The sequence below is a fragment of the Orussus abietinus genome, unplaced genomic scaffold (genome assembly GCF_000612105.2).
Source record: "Orussus abietinus isolate OABI.00-Male unplaced genomic scaffold, Oabi_2.0 scaffold329, whole genome shotgun sequence".
Classification (NCBI taxonomy): Eukaryota; Metazoa; Arthropoda; class Insecta; order Hymenoptera; family Orussidae; genus Orussus; species Orussus abietinus.
In genome coordinates this window covers 79,982-101,083 of record NW_019394501.1, presented here as the reverse complement: position 1 = coordinate 101,083, position 21,102 = coordinate 79,982, and the positions used below count along the sequence as shown (strand labels likewise).

The 21,102-nt window shown below is 39.2% G+C and overlaps 3 protein-coding genes across 7 annotated transcripts; 1 reads left to right on the top strand and 2 right to left on the bottom strand.

Annotated features, from left to right (window-relative positions):
* The first annotated feature begins 1,114 nt into the window (after window positions 1–1,114).
* LOC105704410 (DNA replication licensing factor MCM4) lies at window positions 1,115–4,700 on the top strand. Its single transcript, XM_012433618.1, has 8 exons — window positions 1,115–1,442; window positions 1,554–1,873; window positions 1,983–2,878; window positions 2,950–3,272; window positions 3,366–3,643; window positions 3,726–4,126; window positions 4,210–4,417; window positions 4,485–4,700. The coding sequence occupies exons 1-8, from the start codon at window positions 1,289–1,291 to the stop codon at window positions 4,578–4,580; spliced, it is 2,676 nt and encodes an 891-aa protein (XP_012289041.1). The 5' UTR covers window positions 1,115–1,288; the 3' UTR covers window positions 4,581–4,700.
* Window positions 4,701–4,801: 101 nt separating this feature from the next.
* LOC105704418 (lymphoid-specific helicase) lies at window positions 4,802–9,342 on the bottom strand. The gene is made up of 7 exons (XM_012433633.2): window positions 9,143–9,342; window positions 8,200–8,540; window positions 7,512–8,098; window positions 6,630–7,288; window positions 5,970–6,364; window positions 5,594–5,843; window positions 4,802–5,468 (listed from the first exon to the last, which is right to left on the bottom strand). The coding sequence occupies exons 1-7, from the start codon at window positions 9,177–9,179 to the stop codon at window positions 5,392–5,394; spliced, it is 2,346 nt and encodes a 781-aa protein (XP_012289056.1). The 5' UTR covers window positions 9,180–9,342; the 3' UTR covers window positions 4,802–5,391.
* A 2,094-nt stretch (window positions 9,343–11,436) lies between these two features.
* Window positions 11,437–20,064, bottom strand: LOC105704392 (SH3 domain-containing RING finger protein 3). 5 transcript variants are annotated; one of them, XR_001104447.1, is made up of 14 exons: window positions 18,821–20,064; window positions 18,495–18,609; window positions 18,257–18,355; window positions 18,046–18,182; window positions 17,756–17,882; window positions 17,328–17,687; window positions 16,873–17,177; window positions 16,176–16,540; window positions 15,864–16,039; window positions 15,487–15,641; window positions 14,565–14,750; window positions 13,380–13,499; window positions 13,005–13,240; window positions 11,437–12,840 (listed from the first exon to the last, which is right to left on the bottom strand). XR_001104447.1 is itself a non-coding variant. In XM_012433596.1 (14 exons), the coding sequence occupies exons 1-14, from the start codon at window positions 19,273–19,275 to the stop codon at window positions 13,057–13,059; spliced, it is 2,718 nt and encodes a 905-aa protein (XP_012289019.1). In that variant the 5' UTR covers window positions 19,276–20,064; the 3' UTR covers window positions 11,437–13,056. The 5 variants fall into 5 exon arrangements, 4 of the variants coding, with proteins under 4 accessions (XP_012289019.1, XP_012289007.1, XP_023288307.1 ...); XM_012433596.1 differs by having other exon boundaries at window positions 11,437–13,240; window positions 16,176–16,395; window positions 16,462–16,540; XM_012433584.1 differs by having other exon boundaries at window positions 11,437–13,240.
* Window positions 20,065–21,102: the final 1,038 nt, after the last annotated feature.

Genomic DNA, 21,102 nt, shown 5'->3' with positions numbered 1-21,102 from the left:
ACTCTCCGGCACTCTCCGGCACTCTCCGGCACTCTCCAGCACACTGCGGCAACTCTCCAGCACTCTCCAGTACTCTCCGGTACTCTTCCGCAACTCTCCGGCACTCTCCGGCACTCTACTGCACTTAACAACACTCAGCGGCACTGTACGGCCTTCGATTAGGCTCGAAAACACTTGAAAAACGCGCGAAAACGATCGATGACGCTCGAAAACGCTTGAAAAACGCTCGACATTGCTCGAAAAAGTTCTAAAACGTGTGAAAACACTCGAAAAACGCTCTATGACGCTCGAAAACGCTCTGAAAATGCGTGAAAACGCTCGAGAACGCTCTGAAAATGTTCGAGAAACGCTCGAAAACGGTCGAAAAACGCTCGATAATGCTCGCAAACACACGAAAACGTTCTAAAATCGTTCGAAAAACGCTCGATAACGCTAGATAACGCTCGAAAACGTTCGAAAACGTTCAAAGCGCTATAGAAACGCTTGAAAATGTTCGATAACGCTAGTAGGGAAATGTAAAAATCATACGCGAAATGACTCGGCTTACATCCACAGTTAAGTAAGCCTCGGGAGGATTTTTCGCAGTATTCGCATACTCGTCGAGTGTAGCGCCGAACGCACACATACTCAACGTCTCGACCCGTGTTTGACGCTTGACTGGTTGGGACGCGCGAAGATTTCTAGGAGCGATCGCACTCACACAGATTCGCTGCATTAGAGTTCCGTACGCGACACCGACGTGTGCCCCAAAGCTCCGCATCACGTTGACTTCGAGGCAACATTAATAGTAGTGGATAAGTAGTAAAGTCAAATGGAGCGTCACGAGTGATCTTCCCTTACCATCAAAAGCGAGCAGTGTCGGTAAGCGTAGGTAAGCCACCACGGTCAACTGCCGCATGATATTACCATCGCGAGTACGTGAGCCGCCAACGGTGACTGGTAGATGGTATCGCCATCGCGAGTGCGCGAGCTCCTATCAGAAATTCGTTATGCCGTCCTTGGGGGCAAAAAACGGTGAAAGCTAACGTACGAAACCAGAGGGCAGCACAGGTTGCGATCGCACGATCCTGCCCGTGAGCAATCTCCCAACTCATCTCTGTCTAGAATCGTTTTTGGTTCGCTTTTCGCGGGAAAGTTTCCGAATTATATGTATGCATACATCAACAATGCTCATAATTGTTCAGGACGGTTGATGGAAATTGAGAACTTGACAATCAAACAATCCGTCTAAATAATAAGATTAGAGCCATTGTAAACGTAAGAGAAGTAAGACGTAATTTAAATCGACATGTCAAGTCCAATGAGACGGCCGCGGACGCCGTCGAGACCGGCAGAGGACGGCGGTTCAAGAAGTGGCACTCCTAGAAGGAATCCAAAAACTCCCAGCAGGACTCCGTCGCTTCAGGGAACTCCAAGCAAAAATTCCACGCCCAGTAAAAATGGTGAGAACCCGGATAATAGATAGAGTCTTTGGATCCTATGTAACATTTTTTAATATATTTTTCATGAATTGTGATTTTTATATAAATTAAATAAATACATTTATCTTGTAGGAAGTTCTCAGAAGGGTCCTGGAAGTGTTTCAGCGGATACTCCATTACGATGGGGAAGTCGGCATACACAAAATGTTATTTCCGCCTCTTCGGAAGACCCGGCCAATGTGGTAGCATCCTCCCCAGTCCATGCATTACAAACTAGTCCTTTACATGCAGGAGTTTCCGAAATTGATCTGTCATCTCCTCTAAATTATGGAACTCCAAGTTCCTTGGGATCTGTTCGTACTCCACGTAGTGGAATCAGAGGTACGCCAGTCAGGCACAGGACAGACATTAGGGCGGACAAGCACATGAGACAAGTCAACATTGCTGAACCAGTAAGTTAGTTAATCGGTGATTTAATACAAGGAATGAATGGATCTAACTTGAGAAAAAAACTAATGTTTATGACTTATTCACAGACTGGACTTATACATTATGTTTTAGATTCCAGAAGATCCAGGTCAAGTTCAAACATCAGAAAGCGAAGGTGCTGGACCGCTCCTGGTGATTTGGGGCACAAACGTAGTCCTTGAACGGTGTAAGGAAAATTTCAAACGATTCCTGCAACGTTATATCGATCCTGATGCAGAAAACGATGAGTTGCCTGAAAATATGAATGTAGCGGAGCCTCTTTACATGCAAAAATTAGATGAGATACATACTTTAGAAGAACCTTATATGAACATCAATTGTGCTCATTTGGAAGCCTTCGATGAACAACTTTATAAACAATTAATATGTTACCCTGAAGAGGTGATTCCCATCATGGATATGGCAGTGAATGAAATGTTTTTCGAAAAATATCCAGCAGCTGTATTGGAACATCAAATTCAAATACGGCCATTCAATGCCGCTAAGACCAAGAATATGCGACTTCTCAACCCTGAAGATATTGATCAATTAATTACAGTCACTGGAATGGTGATAAGAACCTCTGATGTTATTCCAGAAATGCGTGAAGCCTTCTTCAAGTGTGTTATTTGTTCCTTAACAACTTCTGTTGAGATCGACCGAGGCCGGATTTTAGAACCCACTCTTTGTACTCATTGCAACAATACTTACTGCTTTACTTTGGTTCATAACCGTAGTCACTTTTCGGATAAGCAGATGATAAAACTGCAAGAGTCACCAGATGATATGCCTGCTGGACAAACTCCTCATACAGTAATTGCTTTCGCCTACAATGATTTGGTCGATTCCATCTTACCGGGTGACAGGGTTTACGTGACTGGAATTTACCGTGCAGTGCCCATACAGGTCAATCCAAGACAGTCTACTGTACGAGCTGTATACAGGACTCACATTGACGTAGTACACTTCAGGAAACAAGACTCAAAGAGGTAAGTTTGTAATTACTCATCTTTATAATAATGTGCTAAAGGTGCTAGATTCACATTTAATTTCATTGCAGGCTGTATGAACAGGAAGAAGGCAAGGACCATGCGTTTCCTCCCGAACGAGTGGAACTGCTAAAATTTCTATCGCAGAAGGAAGATGTTTACGACAGATTAGCTCGAAATCTAGCGCCAAGCATCTACGAAAACGAGGATATCAAAAAGGGAATTCTGCTGCAACTGTTCGGTGGCACAAAAAAAACTCATACCTCTTCTGGTAGAGCTCACTATCGTTCAGAAATCAACATACTACTCTGTGGTGACCCTGGTACCAGCAAGTCCCAATTATTGCAGTTTGTCTATCACTTGGTTCCAAGATCACAGTATACCAGCGGCAAAGGTAAATCTTATGTATAATCTCGTACCTTAAGTTCCTTGCTTTAGGTTCTTCGGTGCATTAATATATTTTAATCGAATTATTTTTAATTCTTAGGATCTAGTGCAGTCGGTTTAACAGCTTACGTTAGCAAGGACCCTGAAACCAGACAACTCGTTCTACAAACGGGTGCATTGGTCCTCGCTGATAATGGCATTTGTTGCATTGACGAGTTCGACAAGATGAATGATTCCACTAGGTCGGTACTCCATGAGGTGATGGAGCAGCAAACTTTAAGCATAGCCAAGGCGGGTATTGTCTGCCAATTGAACGCAAGGACTAGTATTCTTGCCGCTGCTAATCCTTGCGAATCCCAGTGGAATAAAAATAAGACGGTAAATTTCCGCCAGTGAATTAATATTTTATTGAATTTACTACTTGCTTTAGGCTTAACTCGGAGAAATCATTTACTTTCAGGTGATTGAAAACGTAATGCTGCCACATACTCTAATATCTCGTTTTGACTTGATTTTCCTGATGCTGGACCCTCAGGATGAACTCTTCGATAGAAGGCTTGCTAAACATTTAGTTTCTCTGTACTATAAAAGTGCTCCTGACGCTGAAGATGAAATCTTTGATTTGAGTATTTTGCGAGATTATATAGCCTATGCTAAAGAACACATACAACCTACTTTAAGCGAAGAGTCTCAACAGAAGTTGATCCAAGCCTATGTCGATATGAGAAGAGTTGGAAGTGGCAGAGGGCAAATCACGGCGTACCCTAGACAGCTGGAGTCACTCATTCGGTTATCCGAAGCCCATGCCAAAATTCGTTTCAGCCCTGTCGTCGAAATGGTAGACGTTGAGGAGGCATGGAGGTAAGTCACCGATTAGAGTTAAATGTTAATACTTTGAACTTTGTTCTCACTCTCCAAACTTGGAATATTTTTTTCATGTTCAGGTTACATCGAGAAGCCTTGAAACAATCCGCCACTGATCCTCTAAGTGGCAAAATCGACATCGGTATATTAACTACCGGTATGTCTGCAGCTGGCAGAAAACGAAAATTAGAACTTGCCGAAAGTGTAAAAAAAGTCATTGTATCAAAAGGAAAAGTCTCCTTGAATTACCAGAAGGTCTTTACAGAAATCAAAGAAAACTCGTCAATCGTAAGTAATTCATTTTATTTAAATGTTTACTACAAGATAATCCCACTAATAATTCCTTTGCCTACAGCTGGTGACCAGAGACATGTTTGAAGAGGCACTGAAGTACTTGCAAGATAACGGCATTGTGATTTTGGTCGGTAAAAACACCATTCGAGTTTGCTGAATTCATGAACATACTTTGGCTGATAAATTTCCTCAGGCTCCGCACATTGTGACGAAGAATGTTCTATCAGTGTACAACGTGCCTTATGACCATACTTGATTAAAATCCTTTTTAATTATATTAAATATTTGTCCAGTAAACATTATTCTTGGAGTTTGCCACAGAACAAGTTATTAAGTTTTTCAACATGCTTCACTTTACCCTAACGTGCTCAGTGGGACAAACAGTGACAAGTGTGTCTTAGTTGACATGATTTTTGATAGCATATCTAGTTAAAAGCGGTCCAAAAGGGAGATGCAATATTTTAGACATAGTCACTTTTAGGTAAAAGCGACAGTCATTTTTTGGTAAAAATGTATCCAATAACAATTTTAAAAACAAGTTTGAACATAGACTTATGTCAATAACTAGAGATAACCCTCTATAAGTGGCTCGAATTGAATAGGCGTGTTTTTTTAGTCGATTTCACTAATTACAGCAGGAGCTTCTGACTTACTTAATTTCAGTTTCAAATCAATTTAATGTCGTACGCTTACTCAAATTGAATAAGTACAAGAAAAATTAAAATAAACACGTTTTACATCATTAACACATAATTTTGTATTTTAGGAATGCTCATTGGTACATTATTAAAAAAATACATAATACACGCATTTATTATAATAAATTAATACTGTAATTTATAGACAATTCTCACGGAATTAAACACTTTTAGTACTGGGAACGGTCATTGATATAAAATAAATTAAAACTACTAAACCTTCATTCTAATCAATATCAGCTTTTGTCTAACAGAATTTTTACATTATTTTCATTCTGTTTTGACTGAGACTTTCTCGATTAAATCAGTTCTGTCCAAAATTTTGTCAAGCTCCTCTTCGGTATACACTGTTCAAAAGAACAAACAAGAATTATTTATGAAAATTGATCAAGTTGTAACTTACTTAAAAGTGAAAAAAAAAAATATTAGTTGAATGAAATATATTTTCTAGGTGTTTTAATAAATGGCTTACCATCATTAACTGATTTAACAACTTGGAAATCACTGGAGTCTAAGAGTGTCTTTAATTCCCAAAGATCTTCTTTAGTTGACGCTTTTATTCGCTCCGATATAACGACTTTTTCCAGTTTACGTTTACCTTCTGCTCGATTAAGGATTATCTCATCAATTGTTCCTTTCGTGCACAGCCTATAAACAACCACAGGTCGTGTTTGCCCTATTCTGTGGCATCTAGCCATTGCTTGTATGTCAATTTGAGGGTTCTGTATTTTAGAACAAAAAAAGATAAATGTTATGTTATATCTCATCTGCATCTAATTATCTCAATGTTTTATTCTAAGGCAGCAGACCAAACTAAAAATATAAATAATGCTACGTGCTGGACTTACCCAATCACTATCATACATAACGACCGTATCGGCTCCGGTTAAATTTAAGCCAACACCTCCAGCTCTTGTGGAGATCAAAAAGAGGAACACGCTTGGGTCATTATTAAAAATATCTATTCTGTTTTCCCTGTCTTTCATGCTGACGGTGCCATCCAGTCTAACATATTGGTAAGGTCTTAGTTCAAGATAGTCTTCTAATATGTCTAATAATGTTGTCATGGTTGAAAATAAAAGAACTTTATGACCGCGTGAATGCAGTTTTGCCAGCATGGCATCCAGCACCAACAGTTTTCCAGATGCTTTAACCAATTCTTCGTCAATTTTCGGCAAACCACTTGCATCAAGAGGACAATGAACCAAAAAGGGGTGATTCACAATTTTTTTATACATTGGTACTGTAAGGAAATCGTGAAAAATGAAATAGTAACAATGAAATTTGAAAGACTCAAATATGTAAGGAAACAAAATAAATCTCTATCATAAAATTTCGTTCTTCTTTATGTTACCGTAAATCTTTTGTTAATATATATGTAATACTTTACATACCGGTGAGAAACGTTTTTTTTAAGTGAGCAAAATATTTAGCCACTATTAAAGGTGAAAATCATAGTGATTTTATGACTTAAAATGCACAAATATTGATAAATACGTTCAACTTACATCGATTACGAAACTGAATTCGAATGAAGAATTGATAATTGCGTTCCGTAATATTAGCAAAATTTTTCCAGGCAGCCAAATTATTTTTGTCGTCTAGATTATTTTTCCAGGTCTCTGCACTTGTGTCATATTCTGTAAAATTTATCGATTCTGATGATGAATTGGAAGGAGTATCACTAAAGGGATCGACATAATCAGAACTGTATTTGTTTTTTAGTCTGCATTGTCTTTTGGGTCGTTCAGAATTTATGTTCACTTCAGGAGGCTTTACGTTTATCATACTTAGAGAATCCATGTCACGCTGTAAAACAGCGGTATACAATTCACGTTGTAACTCGGTAATTGGTGCATAAACTATGAGCACTTTCTTTGGTGGTATATCCAAACAAACATCCAGTTTTGTTCGTCTTAACATAAAGGGTTTTAAAATTTCACGTAGAAACTGTATAATGTGTTGTTCTTCTTCTTGTTTAAGTAATTTTTCAGTTCCAATATCTTGCTGTAATTCTATCGGATCAAACCATGATTCAAATACAGCCAAATTATTAAAAATATCAGGTAACAAAAAATTTAAAAGTGACCATAACTCTGATAAGTTGTTCTGAAGAGGTGTTCCTGTTATCAGTAACCGATTCATTGACTGGAATGATTTCAGCGTTCTGTGAAAAACAATATTTAAAATATTTACAAGTGCCGTTATGGTTTGAATTTAGGCAGTTACAAAACATGTAATAATTAATAACTATAACTAAAAGACTAATTTTGTAGATTCGTTTGCTAAAAAAAAATGTTTATGATAAAATAAATTCACTTAAAATTGAAATAAGGTAGAGAGAGCCTTATTGGTACAATAAAAAATACTGAATCAAAGTGCATACTTACGCAATTAACAAACACTCATGGTTTTTTATTCGTTGTGCTTCATCAACAATTATATATCTCCATTTCAGAGTATGTAAGTATTGATCCGACAAAGGCGTTTCATACGTTGTTAATACAACAGGTTGCGTCTTAAAATTACCATCAACATGAACTTTTTGTTTAACTGATTGACGTAATGCCAGTTTTTCTTGTTTGTTTCCATAAAATACTACTACTGGCACTTTTGGTGCAAACCGTTTAAATTCAGATGTCCAATTTGGTAATGTTGAGAGTGGAACAACTATTAGGAAAGGACCTTCTTGCTTTTTCTCAAGAAGGTGAGATATCAGAGCTATAATTTGTATTGTTTTACCGAGGCCCATTTCATCAGCTAAAATGCCATTCAAACCATTTTCATAGAGCACGATAAGCCACTGCAGTCCTTCCCTTTGATAATCTCGTAACTTCCCTTCAAAATATTTCAGTCTTATGTTTTTCTCATTTTCATCTGAATAAGTGGTTTCAGGTTCATTGTCTCTATTTAATTCTTCTTCTATCATTTTTGGACTTAAAGCTTTTCTTGGAGATCTGGTACCCTCTGAATGTCCCTTTACATATAATATATATATGAATAGATGTAACTTATACACAACAAATTAGTAAATTACTAATTGTGTGAGCATACATGATTTGAATTTGCAATACTTACTTTTTTTGGTGGTGTTTTTGAAATTGGTTTATCTGGAGTTTTTGTTATATTTTTATTTTTCTTTTTGTTTTCTCCACTTTGAATTGATGTTTCAATCTTGTTAATAAGGTATTTTGAATAAATTTGACTACGATCAAGCAATTGGAGTAAGTGTTTATAACGTTGTTCCCGCAAATTGCGTTCTTGATCTTCCTTCTCAAGGCGTTTCCTTCTCTCGTTGGCATCCTCGATTACATTACGTTTCCGTTTTTTCTCCGATATTGATTCAACATGAGTAATACTTGCAAATTTCACATCCTTGCCTATACTGTTCCCTGTTATGTTTGTTGGATGCACATTTTCTGTAAATTAATGAAACAAATTAAACGGTATCCTTTGATAAACATAAAAATTAACATCACGGTATTAATGTTCGTATGATGTATACAAATTACAATATAATATCATATTTAAATATTTAACCCTTTGCGGTCGTATTAAATTTATACACAGGTGTTTTGGTTGCTGAGAGTAGACATACGACCGTAAAGGGTTTAGATCCTTTATTACAAATACAATAAACACGATATATAAAAATCAGGTGTAATCGGATTTAAATGAATAGTTAAATATTCGTATTTTACAGAATACATTCCTTATATTAAATAACCATTCATTCTATTATTTTCACTTATTCAAGATTTGGTCACATTGAAAAACGATTTCTCAATTGCACCAACGTATTCCTAAACCATTGTATCATTTATTAATTAATAATGACAAATATCTCCGTTTATAAAATACAAATACTTTACTGAGAATATATTCTGTAGCATATTAACTTAATAAAAGAATATAAAGAATTTTTTATGTTCATTTGCTCTCAAGTTAACAAAGTGCTTTGCACGTGTAGAATCGTCCACGTTACTCTGGATTAAAGTTTCAGACTAAATTAAAATGTTACCTTTAATTTCTTCAGAAATGTTGTCCATTGTCGCCATGACGATTAACTTTTACTAGATTTACGTTCGGTTTACGAGAAATTATTATAAATACTTATCCGTTAAGGAATAATGGCTATCGGTTAGGCCGACTTAAGTCGTCACCGGTTAACCAAATTGTACTAAATGCGAGGAATCTTTTGAAGCCACCTTTCCAAGTTCTTCACGAAGTGCCGCGCGCCGCCGACCAGTAGCGTACATGGTAAATATTTTAGGACGTTGTGTAGAGCCCGAATGAAAGAACAGAAATTATTAAATTAACTAAACAATGATTTATCAGTAAATAGCTCACATACCTCTTATTGCAGTTCTCATATTTCATTTTTAATTGAATATATGATCAGATTGGTACAATGATTAACAAGATCATCGTCGACCTAATAAATTCCAGTAAGAATCTGAAAATGTTACATCCCTGCCATTTAATATAGGTGGAAGTTTAAATGTGTCGACGCGTCTCTGCGCATGCGTCGAAAAATCATCCGCGCGGGAAATTTCTCCCCTTGACGTACGTGCAAGTAAATACATATACACGATCTTGCTGAATGTCCAGTTTAGATTTCGTGCCGGCATGACCTTCTGTCATCTCTGATACATCATTTTTTTTACGTCGATACGTTATGATGGGTTTCCTTGAATCCAAAATACGAAAGGTCGTTGGAACGTATACACTCAATTAAATTTACACTTACCGATTAACCTCGATTTAATTTTCAAACTATATCGTATGCATTTATGTTAAGCGATGTTTTAATCGAATCATTCAATATTTAGACGTGTGTCTCCAGTTCAGGTGCATTTTGGCTCAATACTTTCGGCGTCAGTACCAAGAATCAGTACATGAACCACGTATTTTTAACATTATATTCGGGGGAAAAATAAGCAAGAATTATAAATCTAGGAATATAGAGATGGAGCATAAAATTAGATTTCAGACGGGAGGACTATGAGAATCATAAAATTGTGATATTCATTGTTTTACAGGACATCAAAAATTGCAAAAAGAAGTTCCTCTTTTTCAAATTGTTTTTATATTCACTTAAAAGACGCGGGAAAGTTAAAAGGAATAGCTGCCACTTGTTCTTGTATGAACATACCTTATACCAGATTTACATTGTAAGAAGTTCAAATCAAGGCGGCGAGTGGTCAAGCGAGTAAGGGGGAACAGGTTGGAACAACGGGATGGTAGCCATGTTGGTCATCCAAAATCTTCACTTTCTGATTGGTTGAGATTTAGTGGTCAATTTAAGAGTAGCGAGTAAAGAACGGTACGAACTGTCAATAGATAAAAAGTGAACAAAATATGTCAACTTGTAGTATCTAGAAGTGAAAAATTATGTTTTATGTAGAGGAATGGCATAAATAAATACGTGAGAGCAAATAGGAAATATGAAGCAGATAACCTATCAGAAGGCTGAAAATTGGCTGACCAACATGGCCACCGACCCTTTTTTTTTCAAGTGCGCAGGCTTGCACCCTTGATTTGAGATTAAGCTTTGAGCTCCGTCCATATATTCTTACGTCAATGCACCTAACCGTACGCACATATTATAGCAATGTCTCCTCCATTCTGTAAGCTCTAAGGCGGCGACCGTAATACCTTTGAATACATTTACACGTGCTAACTTACACCGGATTTATAACTATTTGTGTTTATGCAATGCTCATCATTAGTAATTATAACACCAATTTAAGGTAGTATGTATAAATATCTACATGTTTGTATGAAGACAGGAAGAACAGAGCGGCCATTCTCTTTCTCTTTCAGTTCGGTAGGTTGTCGTCATATTGGCTTACACAATCAGTTTATGTAAAAAGAGGCAAATAAAATGAAAAAGTCCCAATTTTCTTACTGTACTACTGCCATTATTGTTAAAATAATGTGCAGGGTTTATCATGCCCTATGTTCATAGTTCCTGTGTTATTAGAGTTTAGTATGCATTCTCTCCCATTATCGTATGTCGTGCAGTCATTGATTGATGTGTACATACATAATTGTCTCAAAGCTAAAAAAATGGTATGCTATTAGAGATTTCCTCATTATTAAATCACTAAAGCTGAGGATCGGCAAATCATTCTCTAAAACGTAATTAAAAAAAAAAAATGAACAAATTCGTTATTAAACATATGGTCGCACATATTGTTACACAATTACGATACATAAGGGTTGGTACTAAAATTGGCAGATTACTGGCATGTTTCATTTCAATATACCCTATGTTATTTAAAATAAATAGTCATATGCTACGAAGAGAAGAAAAGTGAAATTACGTAATATTAAAACTGACGTCACAGATTACCTCGACGACGCAAAGTTCGCAGGTTACAGAATTCGAGAAAACGTATAAGAAACGATTCTAACTAACCGTATACAATGTTGTACTTCATACAGGTAAATAATCGCAGTGCCAGTCGACGGAGAAAAGTATTGCGCGTCATTGCATTGCTTGTAGCATAATTATTCACTAGTTTATTAAATATTTAAGACCAAGCTCGTCGCATCGTCAGGCGTTCGGTAAACGACTTCCGCGGACGAAAAACAAAGTACACTTTAATGACTTCTTAAACACCAATTAGCAGTTTTACACCGTGTATAATATATGTAAACAGCTAGTAAAGAAAATGGTCGCTACACGTTAATGGTTTCCATTCTTTTCGAAGCAGGGTTTAAAGGCACGGGACATGACATCGTGGCGATGCGTTTCGTGCACGAGAGACCAGTCGAGATGCATTCGGAAATAACGAGTTCTCGAATCGATTTCGTACAACGCTAATAAAGATTGAACGCCGTTTCAAACCAGCCCAACCGTTCTTTCCGAAGACACTCCTGGTGTCGCTATTTACCGCGAATTTTCCTGGCAATATCGAAGGCACGATTTGGAGCGGCATGGTACGTTTGTATTCCCCCGAAGAGGACAGGGTGTTTTGGACTGCTCGAAAAGTATTTTGACGCGAAGTGATGTCCCGAGCTCCGACGATCGATCGAATGTCAATTATATAAATGCGATAGTTGCGATATCACTAGTGTACATGCACATAAACGCGACGGATAATATTCACGATATACGCCTCGCCTTCGTCTCCGCACACTCGGTAAGGGGTTAATGGCAGTACAGACGATTCCGAATTAAGCTTATTACCTAGTCACCTCGAGTACATCGAATTGCGCACAATCACGCTCACATACGTACATACATGCATACATACATACGGCAACGGGCTTCGAGTCCCTTCCTTGGAAGTGGAGTTAAAAGAAAAACTTATACCCTAGCGACGTCACTTTCTCCATCCTCTCGACTGATAATGTTCAACAGTGACGCATCGAGCACGATCACCGATCAATGGTAAAAGTCACCGCAAGGGACGCTTTTCCGAGTGTCTTTCGCAACCACCTCCAAAAAGGGGAATTGTATGCCTCTAGTCTATACGCGTTTTCTATCTTAGACATCGGAATAAGGTTTACACGCGGACGGGAAGCAAGTTCACTTTTTTACGAACGTGAATTTCTCGCGAAACATCTTCCACTAGGTGTCATCATCGCGCGGAAGAGTTTCTTCACTGAGTCGATTTCAATCGCCATCCCGCGTCCTCGAACGATTCGTCGTCTATAGTCTCGATAAACGCCGCGATATGGCTAATGGTGACAACCTCTCGGCTACAGCTATAAAAAAGGCACGTACATAGAATACGCGCAACGAAATTTGCTCGATTTGGCCCTCTTCCTGTGTACCATACGTCGCGTGCCACTGCACGGTTACGCCGTACACAGGGACCACATTTTGCATCTATCCTTTTACCGCGGTGTGGAATTGTCGATCGGCTCACCGCGAACGATTTAAATGCAGGTCTCCAATAGGAATCGAGCGCTGGTTGAATCTCAAAAGGCTTCGACGAAGCTGGCCGGAAAGAGACCGGTACGACCTGTGCGTTCCTGCGTGCCTTTATACCAACCGTCGTCGCGTTTCTTGTGTACGTAGATTATGTCTCCGACGCGCAGCTCCAATTCGAACTCGCTGTTCGGAGGATATGGGACGATACAACGAAATCTGTATACGCGTTCCCTGGAAGATAAACAAGATTTCTTTCTGCAACTAACAAATCGAACTTAACCCAAGGTTTCGAGATTCCCATGAAATGCATGGAAATTTTATGGAAACTATAATAAGAGCAATTTAAGTAGGTAGTCTCGTAAATCTTTACCTTTCTCTCGATGAAAATTGGTGCTGCTTTATGTGCTTTCCCATTCCAGCGTCTAAAGAGTTGCTCTTGCGATGATGACTACTGCCGGTCGGGTTTGTCGCCGTTGTCGGATCTCCAGGCCTGCACGAATTAATCGTTCTATGTTAAACCAAATTAGCTGAGCTAATCGAGAAGAATTTTATATTTGCGACAACGCAATGTCGGAAATTTCACTTCGGTCACGGGTGTTGCAGAAATGTCATTTTATGACAAAAGGATTGAGTGTCGATACAGGATTATTCATTTTTAATGTACGTTAGTGATCGTTTAACGACAGTTTCAACGTATTTTAAGTTTCTCAGAATTGAAGAGGAATTAGAGTCCTATTTACAATACGGTGTATGGCTAATACGTTGCAACTTCCTGTTGTATGTGATATAAATACCAAAATCAATGTAACGACCTTGAAGCTTTATGTTCGACCGATTCCCAAACAAATGAGAGGAAAATTTGTAAATCATTTGTGCGGTGACGCGATAACATTAGGCGATACTTACAAATTAGAGGATTTTTTTTTTGTGTCAAACAAGGTAACAACTCCGTGCGGTATTGCAGTGCAAATATAATTCTAATTGCAGGCAGTAAGAAATGTGCGCCAGGTAATGTTTCTTTCCTGGATTAAATGTGAATATGGGCTAAAGGATCAATTCTTTAAAATGTGATCTTAGATAATATTTCTCAAAGGGACGCACAGATATAGGGAAATGATTCATTAATGTATGCGCATTTAGTTGGACGAAATAAAAATTAAATATCAACTTTCAACGGTTAAAAAATTTACGAACGAACGGGCAATGCGATCTATAGATTTCTAAACGAAAATAATTATTAGTTCCACTCATCGAGGAAGAAAATGACGAATTGCAGGCAAATTACACTTATGAAAAGCGAAATGCAGAAACATCGCTCGATAACGCAACCAGTTAAATGACGATCTTACATTTTCCTTTTCTATTATTTTTTCCTTAATGGTTGAGAACGATGTAACACCTGATTTCATCTGAAATCGAAGTTCTTCGACATTTAAAGAGAAGAAAAAGAATGCAACGAGGCTGCCATTTGTAAAAGGCTTACAGACATTTCAGAGAAAAAGATTATAAGTATTTAGGCATAAAGTCGATAGAACTCGTATGAACGACGACTAACCTCTGCGTAAAAACACATTGGGAGACAGGCAGGGAGTATTTCTCCTTTTGTTTAGCCCTCTCAGAAATGACGGCATGTGTGAGTCCTTGACCGGATCCTAGGTGCAATCGTTGTTGGTTGTGCACCGGATTATTTATTTCTTGCGCAGGCCCCATCTGTAGCAACTGGCTGGGGCAAGACCCCGACCTTGTCGGTCCCAAACCCCGATTATTAGTTCATTGATGCACCGGACCCTCAAATCATCGGAAACCGACATCGTCCAAAGATTTCGAACGACATGGACTGCGACTCAGTGATATTTGTCTAATCCTTACTTTGAATTCGTAGTACCACTCATTTCAATTAAATCAAATTCAATCGGATTAATTTCTGCTTCGACTATGTATTGGGTTTTCGTCGACAATTTTTTAATACGTAATTTCTTTGCGTTAAATATGAACATGTTTTACCTGCGTTTATCGCCATACCACTAACGAAGGAACATTGTTTTTCCACTTTTTCATATCGAAAAAAAGTCACCAGATAATGTCTATCCATAGAAAACTGAAAAATGAGAAAACCGCGGCAGCCGGTTGTTGATGGCATCGAAACGATTGCAATGTTAAAGTGTTTATGTTAGGGGTACCCATAAGTAATCAATTTTTTTGACGTCTAAAACACCTCGTTCAAAATAATTTATTACTTATGGGTACCCCTAATACTATTTAAATAATAATGACAAAGCGGGACGTGCCAAAGAGCGTGTCGCGATGCATGCCGTTGGAAAATAAAAACATGCTGCCAGACATGCAGATCAACTACCATTTATTATACATGCACGCCTTGCGTTGCATTTACAAACCTCTCGAATGCTACATACAAAATTAAACAACGAGACGGTAGAAGCTTACATCAAAATATTATAAGCTAATGCTCATCTTACCGCATGTGTACTGGATTGGAGGTGCCGATAGAGTTCCCATCGTCAAACACAGGATTATCCATGGAGTACGTGGCCGGAGGAGGTGATTTGGATTTCTTGATGTTCGTCAAACGCCGCATCAAGGAAACGCCCTTGTGGTCCTTCTTCTCTTTCGGCTGACGAAAACGAATATGTTTTAATCATTTTTCGGATAGGTGGTTCACACCAATCCTCCGATCACCAATATACATAAGAATCTATAATTAGTCATCCGTGAGTTTCCTCAAATGCAGTAAGCTTATGTAACAAGGTAACAAAATATCATGTCAGTATTATCTGAACTACCTTCGCAGATGTACGACATTCGATTGGCAATTATTTGTACATAAATGATGTACCTTTTCAGCGCTTCTCACATTAATTAATGGTGCAACGGTAGACGCGGTCGGGAGAGACATGGGCGCGTTGGAGGACATGCGAGCAGTGCTGCTCGGACTTCGACTTGGTTCACGATGAACATCAGGAGTTGATGGCAAAATAGGAGCTACTGCTGCTTGACTACCTGGCGACGCTGCTGAAACCAATATCTTACATCGTAATACTGTCTTTTGTGGTATTCTTAAAAGCTAACTCTCTTTTTGCGTTGAATTACTTGGCGATCCACTCTGGGAACTGACATTCACGGTAAGAAACCTTTTACGTGTACGTACCGACAGTAGGCGGCGACACTGTCGCATGGGTTCGTCCAATCACAGTAGTGGCGGCACTGCTGGATGTGGTGGGGGTCGTGCCGGTAGCGTTCATTGATTGCTCGCCACCTCGGGGTGGAGACTGGCTCTTATTTAGCCAGGTCGACGAAGACACGGGGCTAGGACTGGCAGACCGCGGGGGTAATTCCGGCGGTGGCAGGGAGTGTAAATTGAACGGTTGCTGCAAAGAAGGGCCGCTCTTATTTGTCCTTGTACAAGAGGCGTGTAATCGTTCACCGGCGCTCACTTGTACGGAAGCCAGGGCGGCACCCTGTTGGGACGGTACCGAGCCACTCGAAGCTGTACGACAGGCACCGCGTTGGCATCTGTTGGCAACGTTATTTCTACAGTCATCTCTCATGTGATAATCCTCAGTATTTGTATCACAAAATTATGAAATAAAAACTAAAATTCACATTATTTTCTCTGACCATCTTGGCTACAGAATTAAGTGTAAGGGCACTTATTTCATACTTATAAGGTTGTATCTTTTTTCGTCATTTCTAAGATATCAATTAATTACGTAGCTCTATCACCCTCGTATGCTATTAAAGAAGGTATTTCGGTAAGGAAGAAGATAAATTTGTACAAGTTCTGGAATATGTAGAAACAGTTGAAACTGGAGGAAGTTATGGAAGTTATGCAGCGATACACTTACTTCGCAGGTGTGACATAGTTGCCTGGAAAGACTCCACACTTTTGGGTACGATTCGACGTTCCCTTGAACCAGCCATCTTGACAACGTTCGGTGACCATATAAATGCCGCCTTTTCTAAGCTCTAACTCATCAGCTTTTTGAGGTTTGTACGGATACAAGGCTATGTACGCTGCGGGCAAGTGGCAACTGTTGGAGGTAGTGCTCGCAGTGTTGACTACACTTGTCGAAAGACTTTGGGCGAGGACCTGGTCGCTACTTCCACTGCGGCGATGGCGAAGACTGTACTCCGTAGGGTCAGGGCTCGTCTGCAAGAAATGATAATTTGGATATTAAACATTTTTGTTAATAAACCTTGTAATACAATCATTGGTTCGAATTAATAGTAATTAAACGATTCTAATTATTTTACACCAGTTTAGAATATTTTAAAACGATGTGGAGACACGGAGACATACCAAAACCGCCAAAGCAAAATGTTCATTGGAGCCAGCGCCATTTCCAGTTCCGTTGCCATTAGTTGAACCGTTCCCAGCTATTAGAGCGTCCACTGCAGGACTAAGTATCTCCGCACTGTGTCTGTGGTGAGAGTGTGAATGAGAATGATGCCTTGTGTTGGCAGTGAAACTGTGGCGTTTGACGCTTTGCCTTGTGCCTACTGCCATCGGAGAAGTAGCTGGGCTACCAGGGCTGCTTGGAGCCGTGCTTGAGCTGCTAGATGTGCTCGAACTATTTGGAGTATTTGGTGTGGTTGTTGTCGTAGAACTACCTCCAGAGGAAAGGGTGGAGTTTGAGTCTGACACTGGCAGTGTGGAGGTCTGAAAAGATTTTTAATTGATAAATAAAACGCTGTATAAGAAAAATATTAATAACAAATGTTTCATACGGGTGCTGGTTGAGGACGAGGATGGCTTGTAGTTTGTACGTTTCGCGAATGGTCAGTTGGTATCAACGGTGTTGTTTCTTCGTTAGTAGGAGTTGGTGGAGCCACTCTGGATGGGCCTGGTTGTGCGCTACACATAAATGATTTTATAGTTAGGGGTTAGCATATTTGCTCTGGATAAAAAAGACTCAGATATTCATTGAATAATTGAAAGAGAAAAGTGCGCAAATAAGCTAGTAAATATAAACGTGACAAATTACTGGCATTCTGTACATTTAAATACTATAACTCACTTTGCAGACAGCTTCATAAGAGCTCTAGCTACACCATTCAGTTCTACAAATGCCAGAGGGAAAATACCAATTCGGTCCAGCAATTTTCCCTCTGCCCAATTTTCATCCACTCGTCTAATTACACTGATAACCTCACCCTGAAATATTAATTATTATTTAAACATATACTATATTCTATTCACTATTTATGAAATGTAGTCTTTATAATAACCTTGTTAAAAGTCAGACAACCTTCTTCTTCATCGTTGGTCATTCGGAAGTCGTATAAAGCTTTGCACTGAGGAATATGAGGTGGCAATGGCGTTACCACCTGTAGAAGATTTAAAATTAGAATATACACACGCATCAGATTTCTTTGTTATTGGTTAAATATTGTTCAATCTTCAATAATTTTGGATTACTAAAAAAAACGTAGTTTCTACATATCTGTGGACTACTCTGTGGAATACCTGAATGTAAGATAATGGAAAGACACCATGACTGCTGCTAGACTCTCCAAAGTACCAATTGTTATCAATTTTCTTTCTTAGCGTAATAATGTCTCCCTTTCTGAAGTTTAAATCCCTATAACAGAGTTTATTTCAGATATATAATTGTTAGTTTCTTAAAAAATTGATTAAATAAAAATACAGAATACTTCTTTAAAACATTTCGCTATTAAAAAAACACTCAAGCTTTAAGTATCATGAATCATATGGTAACTTATAAAATAATGATTAATCATTATTTCTCTTAATAATTTTTCAGAAATAAACATTAATAAATGCAAACTAACCCTGGAACTTTAGAGACATAATCGTAAATGGCTCGCCCGTACGGCTGAGGATGTGATCGGGTAAGTTTAGCAGAAGAATCTGCATGTCTGACAGTAGAATCGGGAGCTACAATAGGGGCAATGGAAGTATTGATAGGTACAGGGGCGACCTGGTGGCCTGCGAAAGGTCGCCTAGGAGTAGCATTCGTGCGTGTAGAATTCTTTCCATTCCTAGGTCCAGCATTACGCATGCCCTCCAAAATGCGCATCAATAAAACATTAGGTGGCAAGTCATCGATCTTTACTTCAACCAGGATCCGACACTCTGGGCATCGTAACTCGCGATGTGTATTTGCTATGTCTTCCAGACATTTTTTGCAAAAAGTATGTTGGCATGGTAAAACTTTGCTAGAAGTATCTAATCTCTCGAGGCAGACCGAGCATTCCAACAAATCATCCAGCATGCCTTCGTCCATAATGAACCTTGCTCTTTGAGCACGTATCCTTTATCCTTGATTAATACTCTAGATGAAATGTATATAAAAAAGGATTCTCAACACCAAGAATTACAAAGTCGTTGAAATGTCCTTGCAATCTTTTTGGTTGTCATGGTCCAGTTAATCTCATCATTTTTATCCATAAAATGCAAATTGTTGGTTTCACGAATTTATATCGAATCGTGGAGTTGCATCGCATGAAAGCCAAAATGCAACATCGATATCTTCGCTCTGCGACCAACTGATAAAGAAGCAAGAACTGACAACGCGAAGCACTTGTCTCCGAAGCAGGCGCATTGGTAATAATTGTGTTCCTCTCATCCTTTCCTTCTTTGATATGAGGTCAATTCTTGTCCAACAATAGACCAAAAGAGCTCGCAATTGAAACGCGTCGAACACTCCGATTTCTCGTTTTCGCCATTCTCATGTCTTATTCGAGGCTTCTTTAACACTCAGCGTCGATCCCGACACGCGTTCGTTAAAATCTACAAAAACTAAGCGTTACTCCATTACTCGCTTCTACTTTGGCTGGACGCAGGTTTGCGCAGGTTCAGGCGAATTCACGCAGGTTCGGGACATGGTCGACCAGACGGGTGTAACAGCCGGGATATTGCAGCGAGCAGGTGCGCAAGGTGGTCACTCTCACAAAATCCGCTAACGAAACTCAATCCGACACCGACAAACACCAGCGAACCCTCCTTGACAATACTTTACTCCGATGCCCAAACGTGGTCCAAACCAAACCCCACAAACGCGTTCAGAAATGAAACAATCAACGGTCGTTAAACGAATCGTTAAGGCAGGGTCCTCAAGCGGCTGATTTGGGCGCTTTTCCTTAATTTGGCACAGATTGTGTACGGAGATGAGTTGCGAGATTGTTCACGGCAGAGTCGCGCGATCACATTCTGTGCTGCCCTCGGTAGAGAATGCAGGCGGCTCATGCACTTAACAACCCCCTCCCCCCAATGGCGACTTAATTCACGATCAGTGCATTTATTACGTATTTTTGACGAGAGCGCTCACTTCTCGTACTTTCATCTCACGTGAGTTTTTTTATCATTTTACGTAATAGACCCCCAGAAATGAGTTGGCGGCAAAGATGAGTTGAATCCCTAAGTTGGGGCGCCACTAGCGGCTGTTAGGTGGCAAATGCGCGAGTCGCCCGTATTCTCCGCAGAGATTGACAGAGATCAGCACAGGACGCGATCCTGTTCGTGAGCTATCTTGCAACTTATCTCTGCAACTACTGGTTGCCGTTCACTTGGGGATCCCATAATTCGATACATTACATTTATCACCCCTAATGGTGTATTGAATCAATCGAGTGCAGTTACGTGATGTTATTAAATGTGCAATTTGCAATACCAGCAGAGTAGTGAAAAAAGAAATCATGTATCCAGAGAGTGGAAACTAATTTTCCCCACGCTTGTAAGATGGCGCCATAGTTTGATGCGTGATATAGTAACCGAATGTAAAAGGATTTGATTACGTGAGGCTGCTAGGAGGAAGGAATCGAAATGTTGGAAATCTAAAGTACTTCCTGATAATTGAAAACTTAAGATGCGTACAAATTTATTCCATGTTACTCATGATATAATCATTTGTAAATTGCTCATTATCGTAATTGATAGATGTCGAACTACCTCTCCTATAAATACCGGAATATATTAGTATGCAGCGAGGTACTGGTTTATTTGAATTCTCTACGCATTCCTATCGAGGAGTGACATTGAACCGTCGATATTGGCACTCTCTTATATTTGTCCCGCAATTCGTAACCCACATGGCAATTAGTGGGCGTTTCAC